General features: G+C 46.1%; 1 protein-coding gene across 4 annotated transcripts in view; it reads right to left on the bottom strand.

The window, feature by feature from the left end:
* ARMH1 (armadillo like helical domain containing 1) overlaps positions 1-19851 on the bottom strand; it is a 49720-nt gene that overhangs the window by 18342 nt on the left and 11527 nt on the right. For all 4 annotated transcript variants that reach the window (XM_025420350.3, XM_025420356.3, XM_025420358.3 and 1 more), the window contains exons 2-7: positions 16147-16272; positions 14851-15078; positions 8601-8669; positions 7735-7901; positions 6047-6243; positions 3701-3785 (exon numbers count right to left, since the gene is read on the bottom strand). In XM_025420350.3, coding sequence (XP_025276135.1) covers positions 3701-3785; positions 6047-6243; positions 7735-7901; positions 8601-8669; positions 14851-15056 — 724 coding nt within the window. In that variant the 5' untranslated portion in view covers positions 15057-15078; positions 16147-16272. The remainder of the gene's footprint in view (positions 1-3700; positions 3786-6046; positions 6244-7734; positions 7902-8600; positions 8670-14850; positions 15079-16146; positions 16273-19851) is intronic.

The raw sequence follows: 19851 nt of genomic DNA on the forward strand, positions 1-19851 counted from the left end.
CTAGACAAGTAAATGAACGAATGAGGTAATTTCTGCAGGAGGGAAGTGCAGTGATGTGGTGAGGTGGAGAAAGCCTGAGGGGGGCTGTGGGAGGCAGTGGGCAAACTTTAGAGAGCGTGGTCAGAGGCCTCTCCCAGAGGCGATGTCTGATCTGAAGTTGGAGAAGTTGTCCATCAATCCTAGGTCTAGGGGAAGAGACTTCCGGAAGTTTTGCTGGCCATGGCAAATGTGTAGATTTTAGTGTAGGTGCAATGGGAAGCTATTTTTGAAATGACTGTTCTGGCCACAATGGCAGAATGGATCACAGGAGGCCAGGATGGAAGCAGAAACTAGCAGGCAGAATGGCGGGTTAGCAGAGGGCCATTGCGGTAGGGACAGTGTAAGTAGGGACAGAGCTGGGAGGACTCGGTAAGGGTGGGACAGGGAGGAGGTGAGAGAATGCAGATCATTTGGTACTAGTCCTACACTTTTTTTAAAAAAAGATTTTATTTGTTTACTCATGAGAAACAGAGAGAGGCAGAGACACAGGCAGAGGGAGGAAAAGCAGGCTCCATGCAGGGAGCCCGATGTAGGACTCGATCCCTGGACTCCGGGATCACACCCTGGGCCGAAGGTAGGCACTAAACCGCTGAGCCACCAGGACTTCCCTAGTCCTTCACTTTTTACTTGAGCAGTTGGGGTGGTGGTGGCACCTTTTACTGAAAATAGGAGACAGAACAGGATTTGGGAAGAAAGTCAAGAGTTCTGTTTTGGCTATGAATTTCAGATGTCTGGGGAGATATCAGGGGAGAGATCAGGCCAGGGACGCAGTCTGGGACTCGAATATATAACATTTATGTGGTGTGTAAAGCTAGGGGGCTGGACAAAATCATGCAGGCAGAAGGTGTTGGTAAAGAGATGCGAAGTAGGCTGACCCAACAGTCTGGTAGAGAAAAAGGAGAAAGTATAGCAAACATGGAAGACGCAGCTGGCAGGAGGAAAATTGGGAGCGGTATCACAGAAGCCCAGAGAAGAAAGCCGGTTGCTTTGGGCCAATTGGGTCAAAAGCCGCTGTGCGTGTGTGAGATCAAGTAGGAAGAAAATGGAACAATGAGTGAGTGGAGGCGAATTTGGGGTCAAAGAGGGGTATGAGTCCTTAAATGCTATCATTTAATTTAACTTGGGGGTGCAAATGTTTTATTTATTTATTTATTATATTATTTTATTTTATTTTTTAAGATTTTATTTATTAGAGATACAGAGAGAGAGAGGCAGAGACACAGGCAGAGGGAGAAGCAGGCTCCACGCAGGGAGCCCCACGTGGGACTCGATCCCGGGTCTCCAGGATCACGCCCTGGACCAAAGGTGGCGCTAAACCGCTGAGCCACCCAGGCTGCCCTATTTATCTATTTTAAAAAGATTTTATTTATTTATTCATGAGAGAGAGGCAGAGACACAGGCAGAGGGAGAAGCAGTCTTCATGAAGGGAGCCTGATGTAGGACTCGATCCCGGGACCATGGGATCACAACCTGAGCTGAAGACAGACGCTCAACCACTGAGCCACCCAGGCATCCTGAGAGTGCACGTCTTTTAAATCTCTTTTAATCCCTAGATTTAAGCCCAGGAGAAAGAGAGAAGCTCTGTTTATGAGAAGGCTTTATGAATGTACCTCAGAGAATAAGCAGAAGCAGAAGAGCTGACTTGTGGTGGGAGCAGGGACACAGGGTTGTAATGGGAAAGAGAGCAGAGAATGTGGGTAACAGGCCAGGCAGGTTGGTAGATTTGGTGGAGGTGGGGAGGTGTGGTTCTCAATGAAAAAAGAGGTGAAGCTGTCACCTGGCTCCTGCACCACTGATCCACTATGAGGGAAAGAGTCACTTTGCCCCCTAAGCTTCTCCACTCCATTTTCATTGGACTTTCCCTGAGAATTCCACTTTCTCTGTAGCCTTCTCAGGGGAACAAGGTCACTACCCCTTTCCAGCATGGGAGGAGGGGCGCTCATCCTCTTTCCCCTCCTCCTTCTGAACTAGTCCTTTTTCTCCTCAATGCAAACAAACACAAGCAACCCCCCAGTACTTGGCATGGTGCTTGGCACACCATGTTCAATCAATATTTGGTTTTTAAAAACAAACTAACCCTGCCCTTTAAAAAAAAAAAAAGAGTTTATTTATTTATTCATTAGAGACACACAGAGTGAGAGGTAGAGACACAGGCAGAGGGAGAAGCAGGCTCCCTGTGGGGAGCCCGATGCAGGACTTGATCCCAGGACCCCAGAATCAGGCCCTGAACCGAAGGCAGACGCTCAACCACTGAGCCACCCAGGCGTCCCCAACACTACCCTTTTAAGGTTAGTTCCTTCAGCTGTATCACCCAATCCTCCTGGTCACAGTCTTCTCTACCATGACTGTGGCCATCACATTGGGAGGACTTGACCTTGGTCTTGCAATTTGGTGTCCTCCAGCTCAGAGAAATTCCTCTCTGATCCTCTCTGGTCAGCACTGTTAGGACCACATCTAAGACCTGTCAGACCTTCCCTCCTCTGCTTTAGGAGGATTTTCAGGGGGAGCCAAACACGGTGTTCTCTCCCTGAACCTCCACTCTGAGAATCGTGTGAAATAACTCCCCCTAGTGGACAACCACACACATACACGCTCTGTGTTCCCAGTCACACCAAGACGACTTTGAAGTCGGTGAAAATAATAATTCTTCATTCAACAGATATACCTTGAGCACCTGTTATGTATGAGTCTGGCCTATTTGAAATTATCTTGGGTCTCACAGTTCACTGTTATCACAGGAGCAGACATCAAGCTTCTCTGCCTCCGCCAGGGTTTAGGGTGTCTGTGCAGGACTCCCTCCCTCTCTCCCTCAACAAACATGCAGAGACTGCTCTGAGGACATCAGGACAGACGTGGCAAGAAGTGCACTGAAACTGGGCGCTTCGGTGGCTCAGGTCGTGATCTCAGGGTTGTGAGGTCAAGCCCCACGTTGGACTCCAAGCTCAGTGTGGAGTCCATTTAAGACTTTCTTTCTCCCTTTCCATCTGCCCTGTCCCCACCCCTCTGGGCAAACGCATACACACCCTCTCTCTCTCAAATAAATAAATCTTTTATTTTTTTTAGCTAAAAAAAAAAAGCATATGCTTTGAAGCCAAATCTGGTTTGATTCTGGTTGGCTGCATAACCTTGGGAAGCATTCTTAATATCTTTGTGTTCAATGCCTTAGCTTGAAAAACATAAAAGTACCTCCATCATTCATTCATCGGAGCATTCGAATACCTAATATGAGCCAGGCTCTGTACTCTTGGGGCTCTTTTGAGGATTAAATGAAGTGACACAAGGAAAGTAGCTGGCACATAGCAGTACCGAATAGGTGAAAACTCATCAGTCCTACCACTGTCCGGTTTAGTTTCTTAGAAGAAGGAGAGTCCTCTGGGTGATTTCTGCTTAGTGGGGAAGTACCACACATGACTGGGAACCAGAGCCAGGTGGACCATAGCAAATGGTAAAGTACCTCGAGGCTGGAGTACCAGCAGTGACTGTCATTGTCTGAATAACTTCTGACCAGACCGGGCCAGCACCTACCATCAGCCAAGGCTCTCCAGCACACCCAACGAGGTTCTTTGTGACTAAGGGAAAACTTTTAATAGCTAGTCTGTCTGGTTCTCAAGGCCACCTTCCGTCATCTGTGAGCAGGAGCAGAGCCAGCTACCTCCCTTACCTTCATACTGGACTTCCAGGTGCATCGTGCACAGTACCTTGAGCACGCAGTCCACGATGCTGGGGTGTGTGGTTCCAATGATCGACTGACAAGACAGACAACAGGACAAGGTGGTTACTCCTCAGATCCAGTCTACCAGGAAGACATGAAGGGCAGACTTCCAAACTGCATGGCAGCCTGGCTGAATGGGGAGCGGGAGGGCTGTTCTGAGTCCCTGGGCCTTGGCCCCTGTGCTGTACAAGGAAACTTCTTCTCCAGATAAAGTACAGAGATGGGCATCCAAGAATCAGACCGACAGTCTGTTGAGGTTGCCACCGACCCCTCTCGCTCAGGAGGCATTCAGTGAGGGGTTAGCCGGTCACCTGCTAGAGGTGCAGGGCCAGGCTGGCTACCGTGCTGGGGGAGGCTGAACTCAGCCAGGATCCTACATCTTCTGTCCTCAGGGACCTCACAGGATTGGGGAAGACGCCTTTCTACCTCTTCAACCTTTATCCTCTCATTTCCTGTCCTTTCACATGAAACACCCACAAGCTCACCCACTTACACACAACTGTCTCCATCCTCTCTTGCTATCATGCCTTTCCCCCACCTCCCCACCCCCGCACCTAAGCCTCCCAGGAGCCCAGGGGAAGCCACTTTGCCCTTCATGCATCCTTTGACAGGCTGCTGCAATTTAAGTTCTGCTATGGGACCAAAGTTGGGGTGAACCCCAACTTTTCATGCAGGGACCATCCTTCTGTTCTACCCATGCTTAGTCTCTGCAGTATTTGACCCACAGAAGTTTCACGTTCTCCCTGTTGGAACTCTTTTCCCTTCATTTATCACAGCCCTGTGTTTTTTCCCCGTTTCCCTTTAATGGCTTCCATTGGTCTTTTTCAAGGAGGCAGAGTGGCATATGGAAAGACTGAGAACTCTGGAGTTAGGGAGAGTTGGATTTGTACCAAGTTGCCTCTTCGTGTGTGGCCTTGAGTGCGTCACAGCACACCCCTCAAGGCTCAGTTACATCATCTTTGAAATGTCTGCCTCCATCAGCTATTGTAAAGACTAAAAGGCATCGCAGAGGTAAGCTCCTGGCACAGTGCCTGGTGGGTAGGAGGCACTTAATAAATGGAAACCTGGAAATAATAATGATAATCCAGCTGTTCCGCTGGACTGTCTTGCTCAGCTCCTCTCTTTAATGCTGGCGATGCTCCTTCTCTTGCTTCATCTTACCGGGCTGAGCTTGCTCCCTTCTGTTGTCTCAGTGATTACTTCTCTGTTCAGGAAACCCAACTGCCATCCTCATCTCGGGTCTCTTTCTGAGGCTTCAGACTTATTTTCTACTGTCGGCGCCTCTAGAAAATATCCTCAACACTAATTCCTCAATTGAGCTAGGAATCAGAATTACTTGGGGGAGCTTAGAAAGAATAAGCATTGCCAAAGGCTGCCTGAGAGCTGTCAAGATCTATGGGAGGGGGTTCCAGGATCCCTTTTTTTTTTTTTTTTTTTTTTTTTTTTTTACACAAATGGCCTATTGTATCTTCTGCAGCCGGCTAGGCCGGCTCCTTTGATGGCAGTTGGGAGCCACCAAGGCTCATGGAGTCAAAACCTAACTCCTCCCAAATTAACTCGGCTTTTTCCTGCTCTCTCCTGGTGGCACACAACTCAGCCTGCTGCTAGTCCAAAGTTGGGTGTCATTTTTGGCTGCTTTTGTTTTACTGCCCTCCATCCCATGCACTCCACCTCAGAAAGGTCTGTCTGACCATGTCACTTCTATTCCCAGTGCCACAGGTCAGGCCTTACCATCCCTTTGATCTCTTGTCTCCCTGTCTCCACTGAGCATGGGGCTGTTTTGAGAGCTTTTGAGAATTCATCTCAAGATCACTCTTGGAGCCTCTCTTACCTCCTTACTAGCACCGAGTATTCATGTGGCCACCGTGTCCCAAATCCGATTCTATTCACATTCAGGAAGGCAGAAGCCAGTAAGAGAAGAGGAGATTTCCCAAGCCCTGGCGATCTGGCCTCTCACTTCCATGCTATCTACAAACGCACGGGGATTCCTTCCCTACCAAATTGACTCCTGTGAGCTTTTCTACAGTCTTTTCATCATCCTTGTTGCTTGTCTCAACCACTTTTAAGTCTGCCAACATCTTTCTGATCCTTAAGTAAACAGGACAAATCACTCTGCTGGGAGGCATGAACTCTTTGCCCTGCCTTGGCCTTCTGGAAGTAACGCTGATTGAATAGCAGACATACAGCGGGAGGCTGAGCTCTGTTTCTCATGCCTGTGTGAAGTGCAACTGTGGTAGGTAATTTTAAGGTTAGTGTGTTGAATCAGAACCACAGGAGCATGCAGCCTGGACTTACCTGCGCAGTCCTGAGAGTCTGCAGGGACAGCTGCTGAGCTTTTGGGGACGCACAGGGCAGCAAAGCTATTAGACCTTTGTACACTTGATTCTGGTACTTGGGATTACCGTGGACCAAAGAATCCATCAGAATCTGCACTTCTTCCTGGGTCTCTTCTGATTTAGACTTTGCCAAAAACTCTGCTATGGATCGTACACCTGAGCAAAGAAGAAAGGAAATGCTCAATTGGAAGAGAGTTATGAAAACAATCCTCATTCAAGATTACATAATATCATGCTCTGGTTTCTCTTCAGATCGTATAAATCTTTCGCCTTTTACATAATATGGGGGAGGGGGACAACTGAGATGTGTTAACCAGGCCTGTTCAAACGAAGCAGAATCCAGGCTCAATTCTCATGTTGCCTCACTGTCTTGTTTACTTTAAGGCTCTGTGGCTAGAGGATTTTGTTTCAACATAGGCATGTCAGCTTGTCAAAGTCTGTTCTAAAGTTTAAAATGGCTCTGCAGGGATCCCTGGGTGGCTCAGCGGTTTGGCGCCTGCCTTTGGCCCAGGGCCTGATCCTGGATACCTGGGATGGAGTCCCATGTCAGGCTCCCTGCACGGAGCCTGCTTCTCCCTCTGCCTGGGTCTCTGCCTCTCTCTCTCTGTGTCTCTCATGAATAAATAAATGAAAATATAAAATAAGTAAATAAAATGGCTCTGCAAAATGCACAATTAAACATGTGTTTGGGATTGCCATATGATAATTATTTTTTTAAGATTTGATTTATTTTTTCATGAGAGAGAGATAAAGGCAGAGGGAGAAGCGTTCCCGGTGGGGAGCCTGATGTGGGACTCGATCCCAGGACCCCAGGATCACAATCTGAGCCGAAGGCAGCCGCTCAACCACTGAGCCACCCAGGCGCCCTGCCATATGATAATTAACACATGTGCAGCATCCAGGAATTTACTAGATGTTCCTGACAGATGCTGCCTCATTTGATCCCAGAAACATACTGAGAGGAAGGTGTTAGTCCCATTTTATGGATGTGTACAGTGAGGCCCAGGAGAGGCCATGGGGAGACATAGACGAGAACAATGATGAAAAGTTAAGAGAGGGAAGTGCTTTGAAAAAGGGATGCGTGGGGACATGATATCTTCCCCATCCACCTCCATCAGAGCACAGGATGGAACATATGGAAATGACAGGGTTATTTACCCTTCTCACCACACTGTAAGCTCTTTGAGGAGAAGGACTGTATTTTATTCATCTTCATATTCTCAGCACTCCCTACCTATCTATCTATCTATCTATCTATCTATCTAATCTATCACACATATTCAATGATTTTATTTCCATTTTATTTCTAGAGTTATTCATAACTCACTTAATTTCACAAAGGATTTTAGGCAATGGCTTAATAAATCTTTGTTGAATGGATGCATGAAAGAGGATATATTTAAAATGGAGAAGTATTTCCAAAACCACCATGGAAAGATTTTGAGCAAATGATGAATCAGGAAAATCATAAATCTGACTCTCATGATGGTGATATGGACAGGAGCTAGTTGACTCCACTGTACAAAGTGCTTCTGTGCAACCTGCCCATGACATGTTTTCCTAGAGCAGTGCTGGGTACTGCCACCATTTCACCCAGGCCCCTAGGGAGACAGGGAATTGCCACCCCTGACATAACACAGTACCCACCATAACTTTCACAGATGAGCTCCTTGTACTTCCTGCCAGTGTTTGCAATAACCTGAAGTAGCCTGATGGATTCCTTCTTGTCCTCCTCCTTGATCTTCTCCATCCCAAGTATTTCCAAGAGTGTCAGGACTCCTCCAACCTCAAGAAATTCTTTAAGGTACCGATTACTGTCCAGAGGAATACAAGAGTAGAAATAAGACACTTGTCATGTTCCTGGGCACTCACCTTTCTAAGGGATCCCGAGGTCCAGGCAGTGTTCATGGGCAAAGTGACACAATAATTTGGAAGTTTTTCCTTCTAGCAATAAATGCAAAAGTTAAGTACATTGGACATTTCTTGTATTTGGTTTTCCAGAATCTGTTCCTCCTCTTCTTGAAATAGCACCTCAACTATCCTTTGGGGAATCACCCCTCTGCCTCTCATGGGCCATGCGGTTTTGGCAGGGTGAGCAGGTTACAGGGCATGCCATCATTCTGACTGCAGCAATTGGTTGGGACCAGCCATGTGACCTCAGTTGGTCCAATGAGGCTCAAAACCTGGAACTTTCGTGGGAACCCCTGGCAAAGATATGCTCTTTTTTTTTGGGTGTGGCTGAGCAAGAAGGATGCATGTCTGGAGCCTCTGAAGGCCACAGCACATGAAGGCCTATGAATACAGAGAGGGAGAGAGCTGAGAAATGAAGAAAGAGAGAGAGAGAGAGAGGCCAAGTACTGATGACATTTTTTGAGCCCCTGGATCTAGCCAGGCCTAAAATATGGATTTCTACCCATGTGGTAGAATGTGGTGGTCCCATGTGGTGTGAATGCCAAGGACACCATGAGCCCATATGCACTGAGATCCCAGAATCTCTCTAGAATGGAACTCACCTGCTCACAGCAGACAGGAAGATGCCAATAGACTTTAGAAGCTTATCTAAACAGGAGCCAGTCATATAGCTGTACGACAAGTTAAAGAGTGAATTCCAGGGTGGTTTTCCACACAGAAACCGGATCCTGTGTTGATTCCTCATAGCATCTATGGCCCAGGATGACCAACAGTTGAATTGTGTCCTTTATCTGAGAGGGGCCGCTAGGTCGAAGGGGAAGTGGCAACAAACACATAGTGGGGGGACACAAGGGATGGTGCTAGCAGGCATGTTCGCCATTCCCCCAGGAAGCTTTTCTGGGGCAGTTTAGGCACCTTGGGTCTGACAGGCCCCCTAGAGAGCAAGAAGGCTCTGATGAATAAGAGGCGCATGGAGAAAGCATAGTCAATTTTCCAAGCCTTTCTACGCCATGACCATTGCACCCTTGGGTCTCAGCACAGTTCATTACTTTATGCCTCATTTTTAGACTTCTCTAAAAATAATCGGCTTCATCATTAATTCTCAATTTTGTACTTGCTCAAAGCTTTATACTGGAGGTCACTATCTTTATGAAGAATTGCGTGCCTTCCTAATAAGAACAACGGGAGATGGTGGAAAAATTAAACTCTGATTTAAAACAACCTCGGTATTTAGTGTTATTTTTTAATGTGAGCCTTGCAAAAAGCTTCATTGCAATAAAGCATCCAGAGCACGCATCGGCTCGGATATAAGGTACGAAATCAACCCACAACAGAAAAGGAACCAGTCAACAATTACTAGGCTCATAACACATCACAGGCTCTTAGAACACTTAAGAAATTAGCTGAAATTATTGCAGCTCGTGGAGGATGACTGAGAGCTTCCAAGACTGATAAAGGCTAATGTAATGGGTTGGAGGTAATGGTGCTTTGTTGGGGGGGAGGGCGCATGAGGCAAATTATCTCTGCTGCACCCTGGTTCCCAGGATGCCAATAGAAGTGGAGACAGATTGGCTCATTAGGAAAGGCTCTTTACTGCAAACACAGTGTTTGCTCCGGAGCCAGGCTCCCCCTGCCTGTTGCAGCTACAGCTGGAGGCCAGGCTGTCAGCCCAAAGGGTGGTCCTTGTATTCTCCTACACTGTCCTCCACCCATCTCCCCATGACCCCAGACCCTGTTCCTGCCTCACTGCCTTCTCCCTCTTTTCCTCAGTTGCCAGCCAGGCTCACCAACTGCCATCACCTGCTTTTCCTCTGTCCCAGGCTAGTCTTGCTTTCACAGTCACTCATTACACATGTTTCTGGCCCATTATTTCCAGCAATTAGTTCCAGAAGTTTGCCACAATGTCAGCCGGTGCTAACTAGTCCTAAGCCTTTATTGTGTGCCAGGCACTGTGCTGCTCTGCTTGCGTGGTCTCATTTAATTCTCACCGCACCCTGGGGTGGCTGCTATTAATATGGCCATTTACTTCATGAGGAAGCAATCTCAGATAGGTTAATGACCTGTCCAGGTCTCAGAGTTAATGGACAGAACTGGAATTTGAACCTGGCAGTCTAGCTCAGGGTTCCTCTTGTCAGGCCTTCCGCCTGTGGACAGATGGAGGGTGTAGGACTATTTACACAGCTCATCTCTGGGGATGGTGTTGGACATGGAGCTGTGGGTCTGCCCAGGGCCCTGGGGAGGGAGGCAGTGAAGGAGGGTGGATGGGTAAGGGCTTTGGGCCAGACAGACCCACTGCAAACCTCATCTCTGCCATTCGCTAGTAAATTACTCAACCTTTCAAAGCTCATCTCTCTTATCTATAAAACGGGATAATGCCAATCACCTATTAGGCTTGGTGTTCGGCTCCAACAAGATAATATTTGTACATCACATAGCTCAGTGCCCAGAGGATAAAAAGACATAGTAAGTGGCAACTAATACTTTTGTCATTATAATAGATAAATCCTTAGTGTTACTGGTCTCTTCTGGAAGTTCAAGGTTAGAAAAGGGGTTTGAAGCTACTGTGAGATTAGGTGGTAGTCAATTTTACAAAGCATAGTGATGCTGATATGTTTTCCTTCCAAATCCACCATAACTAGAGGGGTGGGGAGGAGATGTGAGGTCATTGATTTAACACACTCTATCACTTCAGCTGCTCTCTTTTCTCTGTTGCATGACAAGGTCACAAAATTTAGGAAACGGCATAATTTCAGGCATAGAAACTGAACATACAGCTATATACTGAAAGCATGGTTCTTCTCTTTTTTTAAAAAAAAAGATTTTTAATTTGTTTATTTATGAGAGACATACAGAGAGAGAAGCAGAGACATAGGCAGAGGGAGAACAGACTCCCTTTGGGGACCCTGAAGCGAGACTCAGGCCCAGGACCCTGGGATCACGACTTGAGCCAAAGGCAGATGCTCAACCACTGAGCCACCCAGGCACCCCTGAAAGCATGTTTCTTTCAGTCATTCAATAAGTGTGCTGTGAGTGTCTCATCAATATTGGGCATTCTGACCTGCACTTGGGAGATGGGGAAGGACAATACAATGCCTAGAGCGGTAAGTGCAATGACTAAGTAAGAAAACATTACCACTTAAGGGGGAGGGAGGAAAGATCCTGCAACAGAGACTGAGAACTGGCCATGGGAGAAGGTGGGGGACAGGACATTGTAGGAAGGGGCAGTGATCAAGCAGGACTGGGGCTAGAGGGAGGTGAGTGCGCCATTTGCTTCAGTTGTGAAATTTCAGGGGGCATCAACCAACTCAGTAATCAAATAATGTTCCATAGCACTACGTAAAAAAATCAAAATTAATACCAAAAAATCCACGATGAATGAGATACTCCCAAGTTTTAAATGAAGATGGGATCTGCCCCTGCACTTGTACAACCCTGCCTGCCTCATTCACCTCGTCCTGAGGTCACATGGAAGATGCTGCCAAGTAAGATGAGGCGGGAAAAGGGTAGTCTGGATTTGGTGACAAAGAGGTTTCTGCTAACCTTGGTGAGGTTAGTGTCACAAGTTGTGAGGTGGAAGCCAGATTATAGGTGCTGATGTTTCTCAATGTATCATCTTTGGACGGCAGGCATCAGAGTCCTCCAGGGTGCTTATGAGAAACAAAGAGGCCAAGGGACTCTCCTTAAATCTACTAAATCAGAAAGTGTGGTTGGGGTGGGGAGGCAGCCTGGTTAACTGCATTTTATTTATTTATTTATTTAACAAATTATTTTATGGGATGCCTGGGTGGATTAGGGGTTGAGCGTCTGCCTTTGGCCCAGGGTGTGATCCTGGAGTCCCGGGATCGAATCTCATGTCAGGCTCCCTGCATGGAGCCTGCTTCTCCCTCTGCCTGTGTCTCTGCCTCTCTCTCTCTGTATCTCTCATGAATAGTAAATAAAAAAATCTTTAAAAAATTATTTTATTTATTTGAGAGAGAGAGCATGAGCGGGGTGGGGCTGGGAGGTGGTGCAAGGGCAGAGGGAGAGGGAGAAGCAGATTCCCCACTGAGCAGGGAGCTCAATCCCAGGATCCTAGGACCATAACATGAGCTGAAGGCAGATGCTTAACCGTCTGAGCCACCCAGGCACCCCATGGTAATATGCATTTTAAAGCTCTTTCATGCACACTAATGTCTGAGGACATTGGGTTCAACCTAGAGACACCATCTGTAGTATTTCCCTTGGCCTGTTCCAGGCCTGAGTCTCATTAGTAATTTTGTCAATGACTTAACTGTAAGGAAAAGAGTTGTGGTTACTTTAGCCTTTAGTTCTGTCCAGTTGCAGACTCTGGTTCACTCATTCCTTTACTGAACAAACATGTAATAAGTACCCCTTATGTGCCAGGCATGGTCCTGGGCATTAGGAATATAAAGATGAGAAGAGATGTGATTCCTACCCTCCAGAGTCCAGAGTCCAGTATATATATATATATATCTTCAGATTTATTTATTTGAGGGCAGCCTGGGTGGCTCAGTGGTTTAGCGCCGCCTTCAGCCTGGGGTGTGATCCTGGAGACCCGGGATCGAGTCCCCACGTCGGGCTCCCTGGATGGAGCCTGCTTCTCCCTCATGCCTGTCCCCCACCTCTCTCTCTCAAATAAATAAATCTTTTAAAAAAGATTTTATTTATTTATTCATGAGACACACACACACACACACACACACACACACACACACACAGAGAGGCAGAGACACAGGCAGAGGGTTGAGGGAGAAAGAAACGAAGCAGACTGTGCTGAGCATGGAGTCCAATGCAGGGCTTGCTCTCTCACCCCTGAGATCACGACTTGAGCTGAAACCAAGATTCGATGCTTAATCGACTGAGCCACCCAAGCACTCGAGATATATTTTTTAAAGATTTATTTATTTGACAAAGAGAGAGCCTAATGAGGGGCTTTCCCAGGACCCTGAGATCATGACCTGAGCTGAAATTAAGAGCTGGATGCTTAACTGACTGAACTATGCAGGTGCCCCAATATTAAGTAGGTACGAACAATACAATGTTATGGTGACTGAGACAGAGGGGCTGCCATAAGCACATGTAACGGGGGAACCTAGGTCAGCCTAGGCTCAGAAAAGGGCTTCCTGAGGAAGGGATGTTTACACTGAGATCTCAGTAATGGAGAAGAATTAGTCAAATAAGCAGTAGGTTTATTTTTTTAAATTTATTTTATTTATTATTATTATTATTTTAAGAATTTATTTATTCATGAGAGACACAGAGAGAGGTAGAGACACAGGCTGAGGGAGAAGCAGGCTCCATGCGGAGAGCCTGATGTGGGACTTGATCCCAGGATTCCGGGATCATGACCTGAGCTGAAGGCAGACGCTCAACTGCTGAGCCACCCAAGCGTCCCAAGGAGTAGGTTTAGAGAAGAGGAGAGGGTTCAGGCAAGGAGAAAAATATATAATAAAAGGATCTGAGAGGTGCCTGGATGGCTTGGTGGAGTATGCAGCTCTCAATCTCAGGGTTGTGAGTTTGAGCCCCACATTGGGTGTAGAGATTACTAAAAAATAAAATCCTAAAAAAAAGAAAAAAAAAAAGAAAAACAAAAAAGGATCTGAGATGATCCATGGAATGCTGTGGGCACACAGAGCAGGAATATCCTCAAACACATTCATAACCTGAACTTTCAAATCTATCTTCAACCCATCTGTCTCTGGGATTCCTGAGCCGAGGCACTTCACATACGACATGTCCCAAACCAGACTTATCTACACCACCTTTTTTTGTATTCCCTTCCCACATAATGGCAACCCATTTACCTGGTTTCCCAAGCCAGAAATGTGAGTCATTCTGTGGGACAGAAGTGCAGATGGTAGTTGGATTAATAGGTATGGAATCAGATCCCAGAGAGAAATGTGGGCTGGGGCACACAACCGGAGAGCCCTTCAGGTGGAGTGGGGTTGACATCCTGATACTGGATTGGGTCACTGAGGGAGAGGGATGTGGGTGGAGTCTCAAGGAACATCCACATTTCAGGGAAGGCCGAGGAAAATTAGAGATGGGCAGAAAGAAAGGAGAAAACCAAGAGAACTGGTATCACAGACACCAAGGAAGAGTGTGCAGTTTTTTGTTTTTGTGATGATCTCCATGTGCTTTTTCTTCTTCCTTTTTTTCTTTCTTTTTTTTTTTTACTGAAGTTTAATTGGCATAGAACGTTATATGAGTTTAGGGAAGAGCGTTTTGGGAAGTGGTAATGGCTGACAATGCCGCTGAGAGGTCATGTGTAATGACCAAGGATGTGGCCACTGGGTTTTACAATTAGAACAGCATTGGTAACCTTGGTGAGACCTGCATCAGTGATGGAGACAGAAGTCACACTGCAGTGGGCAGAGGAGATAAGGGAGGTGAACTAGTGTAGACAGGGAAAGTCAATAACCTCTTCAACAAACATCACCATGAAGAGCAGGAAACAGGTGGCACACTGGTTTGAGATGGGGATTTAATTTTTTAAGGTAGAGAGATTTGAGTAGGCAAATGCTGATGCAAAAGCTGGTAAGGAGGCAAAAGAGGAGGTCATCAGAGAGAAAGAATAAAGGCCGTGAGGGCAGAGAGAGGATTAACCCCAGACAGAAGGAATACCCACTTCCAATCTGATGGTAGCAGAAGAGGTTACGAGTGAGAATGAGGATACATTTATCGGTTGGCAAGACAGGAAGGGAAGGAGTTCTTGACTTTGGGGATGCTACTTTGATCAGCAGACATCCTGATTTAAAATTTTAGAGAATCGAGAGAAGAGCCCTCTCAGTAATCTTTGTTCCTTTTCTCCTTTGAAGACTTCCCAGTTTATTTCTGTTTGGCAAAGGATACATGAGTCTAAGCCAGGTGGTCAAGCGTACCAGGAACAAGCTGCCTCCCTGTGAAAACTCTTGCTCCAGTTCAGGAGCCGTCTTGCCTTGGTTGGCCTTGATGAAACTGTCAAGGATGTGACTCCTTGCAACTTTGCCGGCGTTGTCCCAATCATGTAAGAAACTCAAGAGCCGGCTAATTGCTGCCTGTTCCTTTATGGAAGTCATGGTCAGTCAGGCCTGAAGTTGGCTACAGGGGAGGGAAAACAGACAGGTTACCAAGATGTTTAGAACCACGCAAGTCCTGTTACTCTGTGGGTTTGACTTTTCCAGCAATCAGCTGGAGGCAGGCGAGCCTCTGTCACCTGTGTGGACGTTGTAACATTCAAAAGTCCCCCCCCCCCCCCGCAAAAAAAAAAATACACCTCTAGAACAGATCACCTCCTACTCGGACAGGGAGGATTTAGCTGTGTTGTCACAGAATTCCAAGGTGGTAAAGGTCTGATTCACGTTTAAGAGCTAGCATTTTAGCTCTTGGGATCCTCTGCTGATGGCAGCAACTAAAAGGACCAGCTGAGATGAAGATGCCTGCTAAAAACCTGGGTCCCGTTTCACCCCTCACTTCACATGGGGCCAGAGATTTGGGGCCTTTAGAGACCTGGCCCTTCTCATACCAATCAGCTAAGGAAAAATGCTCCTTAACCTTGTACCTTGGGCTTTTTATACTAACTCTCTTAAAAACAACTTTAAAAAAAAGTTAGTGAGAAGAAAAAGTTCCCATTCCATAGTTGGATTAATGGGCTGTGGTTTGTAGGAGTCTGTGTCCTTGGGAGAGTGTTTTCAGTGGGGGAGGGAAGGTTTAAAATAAACCCGTTTTCCAAAAATAGTTGTGATTGAAAGTGTTATTATCCATAACAAATGTTAGTGCTGATGGGAGAGAGGCATGTGTGATTCTTTTGTCTAACAGACAAGTGAAAGTCATATTTCACATTATCATGGGGTTTTCTGTGATTTACAGAATATTTGTGAAACATTACTTGCAGGGGCCATGATTGATATGGAGAGAACAGCTTGTGTGTAGGGGAGATGTGTATTTCACGAAGACTGTTCAACATGAAATTTACAGTCCCATAAAGTGCTTCTACATCTTCGCCAGAGATCTAGTTAAAAGGACTTTACAGTCTGAAACATCCTAAAATTGATTCTAAATTAACGTTTCCTCACATGTATTTGAGATATTGATGGGGCCCAGCTATCAGAATTTTATTAGGAAGCAATAATCTGAGGCACACGGAGACAGACATACATACACACCAACCTCCACTACTCCCCAGAGGACACTGGATATGTGCTCCCGGGGAAGGGCGTCCACGTAACCTCGGGAGCGGAGACAACCATGGATTCCTGTCAGCCTTAGCAGCCAGGTGAAGGGCTGTGGATCAACCTAAACACAAAAATGACTAAAATCCCTCCTAGGATCAGGGATCCATCACCGGGAATGACATTATAGCCCTAAGTCTGACAATAACTTTCAAGGGCCATGGCCACTTGCAACAGCCAAACAGGCCTCAAGAAAATAGAGACGAGTGGCTCTTCTGGACCCAAGGGAAGAGGAGTCGAAACACCACCATTGGCTATTTTATAAGGCAGGAAAGCACCCTGTGCCCACCCAGCTGCCCCCACCCCTGGTGTGGGTGGACCCTCCCTAGCATCAAAACTTAAAGTGCCACCAGAGATGCACCCAGCAATTCTAAATTCTAGGACACAGAGGGAGGGAAACTTCTAGCTCCACGTTATCCCCCTTGGATCTTCCCTATCTTACTCTTTTCTTTTTCTTTCTTCTTTCTTTCTTCCTTTCTCTCTCTTTCTTTTCTTTCTTCCTTTCTCTTTCTTTCTTTCTTTCTTTCTTTCTTTCTTTCTTTCTTTCTTTCTTTCTTCTTTCTCTTTCTTTCTTTTCTTCCTTTCTTCCTTTTCTTTCTTTCTTTCTTTCTTTCTTTCTTTCTTTCTTTCTTTCTTTCTTTCTTTCTTTCTTTCTTTCTCTTTCTTTCTTTCTTTCTTTCTTTCTTTCTTTCTTTCTTTCTCTTTCTTCTTTCTTTCTTTCTTTTTTTAATCTTACTCTTTTCTTAACAGGAAAAGGAAACCACAAATGGCAGCTTTAAAAGTCACAGCGATGCAGCTGTAAACCAGTGACCCTGCAGTGCAGGGACAGCCTGTGGCACCCTGTGAGGTGCCGTGGGAGATGAGGAGATGAATACGGCACTGCCGGGGCCCTGGGGGAGCCCCAGACCTTGAGGTATAGGGGAAGGACGTGAGATCTGGAGGCAGATCTCATGTTCTGGGAGCCAAGGAGAGAGGCCTCTGAAGAAGCCAATCCTGCAACTCCTTGATCTCAGACACCTTGGTCAGGACCTCTAGACCCTGAGATAACTAAGTCCTGTTGTTTAAGACCCTCCAGCCTATCGTGCTTTGTTATGGCAGCTCCAGGATCGAAGTAGTGCCCTTACTTCACTTAAACCTGTTAGTATTTACATTATTGACCAGATAGAGACACACGGTTCACTCAAGCTATAAACCACCATTACATTTCCTTTCTCTTGCCAGTTGGCTTCACCTGGATTAATATTTCTGACTACCTAGTGGTATTTTCTTCCAAGTATTCCAAACACACAGCAATTTTTCCAAACGTTCAACCCCTAAGTGATCAGTTCCATCTTTCCCCTGGCGACTGCTCTCCCACAGTCCTCTCTCTTTCTGCTCCAGTTTGGACCGGTGGCTTGCTAAGCCTGGCACACAAACATCCTGGGATTTCCCTCTGCCAGTTTTCTCTGTTGACTGTCCTGTTTCCCGGACCTGGCTCTTCCTCCTTTTTGGTCTGCTCTCTTATTTGGTCGAAGCACATTCCTCAGTAGTTTCCTAAGAAATGAAAATTACTTCTTGTGTGTATCCTTGACAGTCTGAAAGTATATTGACTTTGTGTTATACTGGTTGGGTATACAATACATGTCGGAAATAAACTTCCCTCGGTTTGAGCCTCCCTAGTGTTGCTGGTGGAGAAGTCTGACATCATTCTGATGTGGCTTGTTTTAATTCTTGATGCTTTTAAATACTTTTCTGAAATTGTAGTGTTGTATGTCATGTTACAAGTCTTTTTCACTTAGTGTTCTAGGCCCTTGGTGGGCTCTTGATCAGGTGCTATATCCTTTGGGTTTTGGAAATTTCAGGCAATACCTAATCTTTTCATTGAGGAACACATAAATGTTGGTCTGGAGGCTTTTTTTCTGACTCCTGGGGTCTTCGGGACTTTTCTACTTTTGGGTGTGTGTGTGTGATGAGAGGGTGGGGGTGCTGGATGCCTGGCATCTGGCATCCTGGGAGTGGAGTGAGGGAGGGGCTGGGGCTGCCACACACGGTGTGTAGGCTTTCCCTCCATCACTCACTTTCCACCCTATATCTCATTCCTGTCTTTCAAACTATGCCTGAGGTCTCTGAGTATGAAGGCCTCCAGAATTCAATTTCCTTCCTCCTTATGCAGCAAGAGAGCTTAGGGTGGGCATGTGGCTTTTTTTTTTTTTAATTTTTAAAATTATTTTTTTATTTTTTGGGCATGCGGCTTTTGAGAAAGGAGAGCTCTAGGGTGGGGGCAAAGTGCTCTGCATACAGGCTTCAGCCAGTCCCCCTATGCTTAGCCCCACTCCTCATGTCTAACCTGTGGTAACTTGGGCCTCCAATGCACTAAGATTTTTGGAGGTTAAACTGGGTGAACTGACTTGCTTCTTGGTAATCTCTCCTGGTGGGCACTTAGTTTGTAACTTCTTAGGATGTTTCAAGCCAGGTAACATTCCCCCACCTGCCTTCTACCTTTCAAATATTTGTTGAGCTTTCATCTGCTGTTGCCTCCACCTCTGAACTTTTGTGACTTAATACCTTCCTATATTTCTTTTTTTTTTAATTTTTATTTATTTATGATAGTCACAGAGAGAGAGAGAGAGGCAGAGACACAGGCAGAGGGAGAAGCAGGCTCCATGCACCGGGAGCCCGACGTGGGATTCGATCCCAGGTCTCCAGGATTGCGCCCCGGGCCAAAGGCAGGCGCTAAACCACTGCGCCACCCAGGGATCCCTCTTTTTTTTTTTTTTTTTTTTAAGATTTATTTATTTGAGAGAGAGAGAGAGAGAGAGAGAGAATGAGTTGGGGGAGGGGAGAGGGAGAAGCATGACCCTGGGATCATGACCTGAGCTGATGGCAGATGCTTAACTGACTGAGCCACCCAGGAGCCTTTATATTTACTTTTAAAGGTTTTACTTATTTTTTTTTAGGCAGGGAGGGGCAGACAGGGAGAGAAAAACTTAAGCAGACTCTGCGCTGAGTGCAGAGCCTGACATGGGGCTCCATCTCACAGCCTTGAGACCACAATCAGCTAAATCCAAGAGTCGGTCACTTAACTGAGCCACCCAGGTACCCTGCCTCTGTATTTCTTTAGTGTTATGTCAGGGAGGTTTGGAGAGGTAGGGGAGATACAGGACTATAGTCATGTTTAATTAAGAGTCTCTAGTCATTTATTTTTATCTCAACCTTTCTTCAAAATAAGACCTTTTAAAATTTTTTAAATTTATTTTATTTAAATTAAATACATATAGTGTAGTATTAGTTTCAGAGATAGAGGCCAGTGACCCATCAGTTGTATATAATACCCAGTGTTCATTACATCATGTGCCCTCCTTAACGTCCATCACCTAGTTACCCCATCCTCCCACCCTGCCTCCCCACCAGCAACCCTGTTTTTTCCTATGACTAAGTCTCTTATGGTTTGTCTCTCTCTCTGATTTAATCTTTTTTTTTTTTTTTTTTTAATTTAAATTTTTTTTTTTTATTTATTTATGATAGGCACACAGTGAGAGAGAGAGAGAGGCAGAGACACAGGCAGAGGGAGAAGCAGGCTCCATGCACCGGGAGCCCGATGTGGGATTCGATCCCGGGTCTCCAGGATCGCGCCCCGGGCCAAAGGCAGGCGCTAAACCGCTGC

Source organism: Canis lupus, chromosome 15, assembly GCF_003254725.2.
Source record: "Canis lupus dingo isolate Sandy chromosome 15, ASM325472v2, whole genome shotgun sequence".
Lineage (NCBI taxonomy): Eukaryota > Metazoa > Chordata > Mammalia > Carnivora > Canidae > Canis > Canis lupus.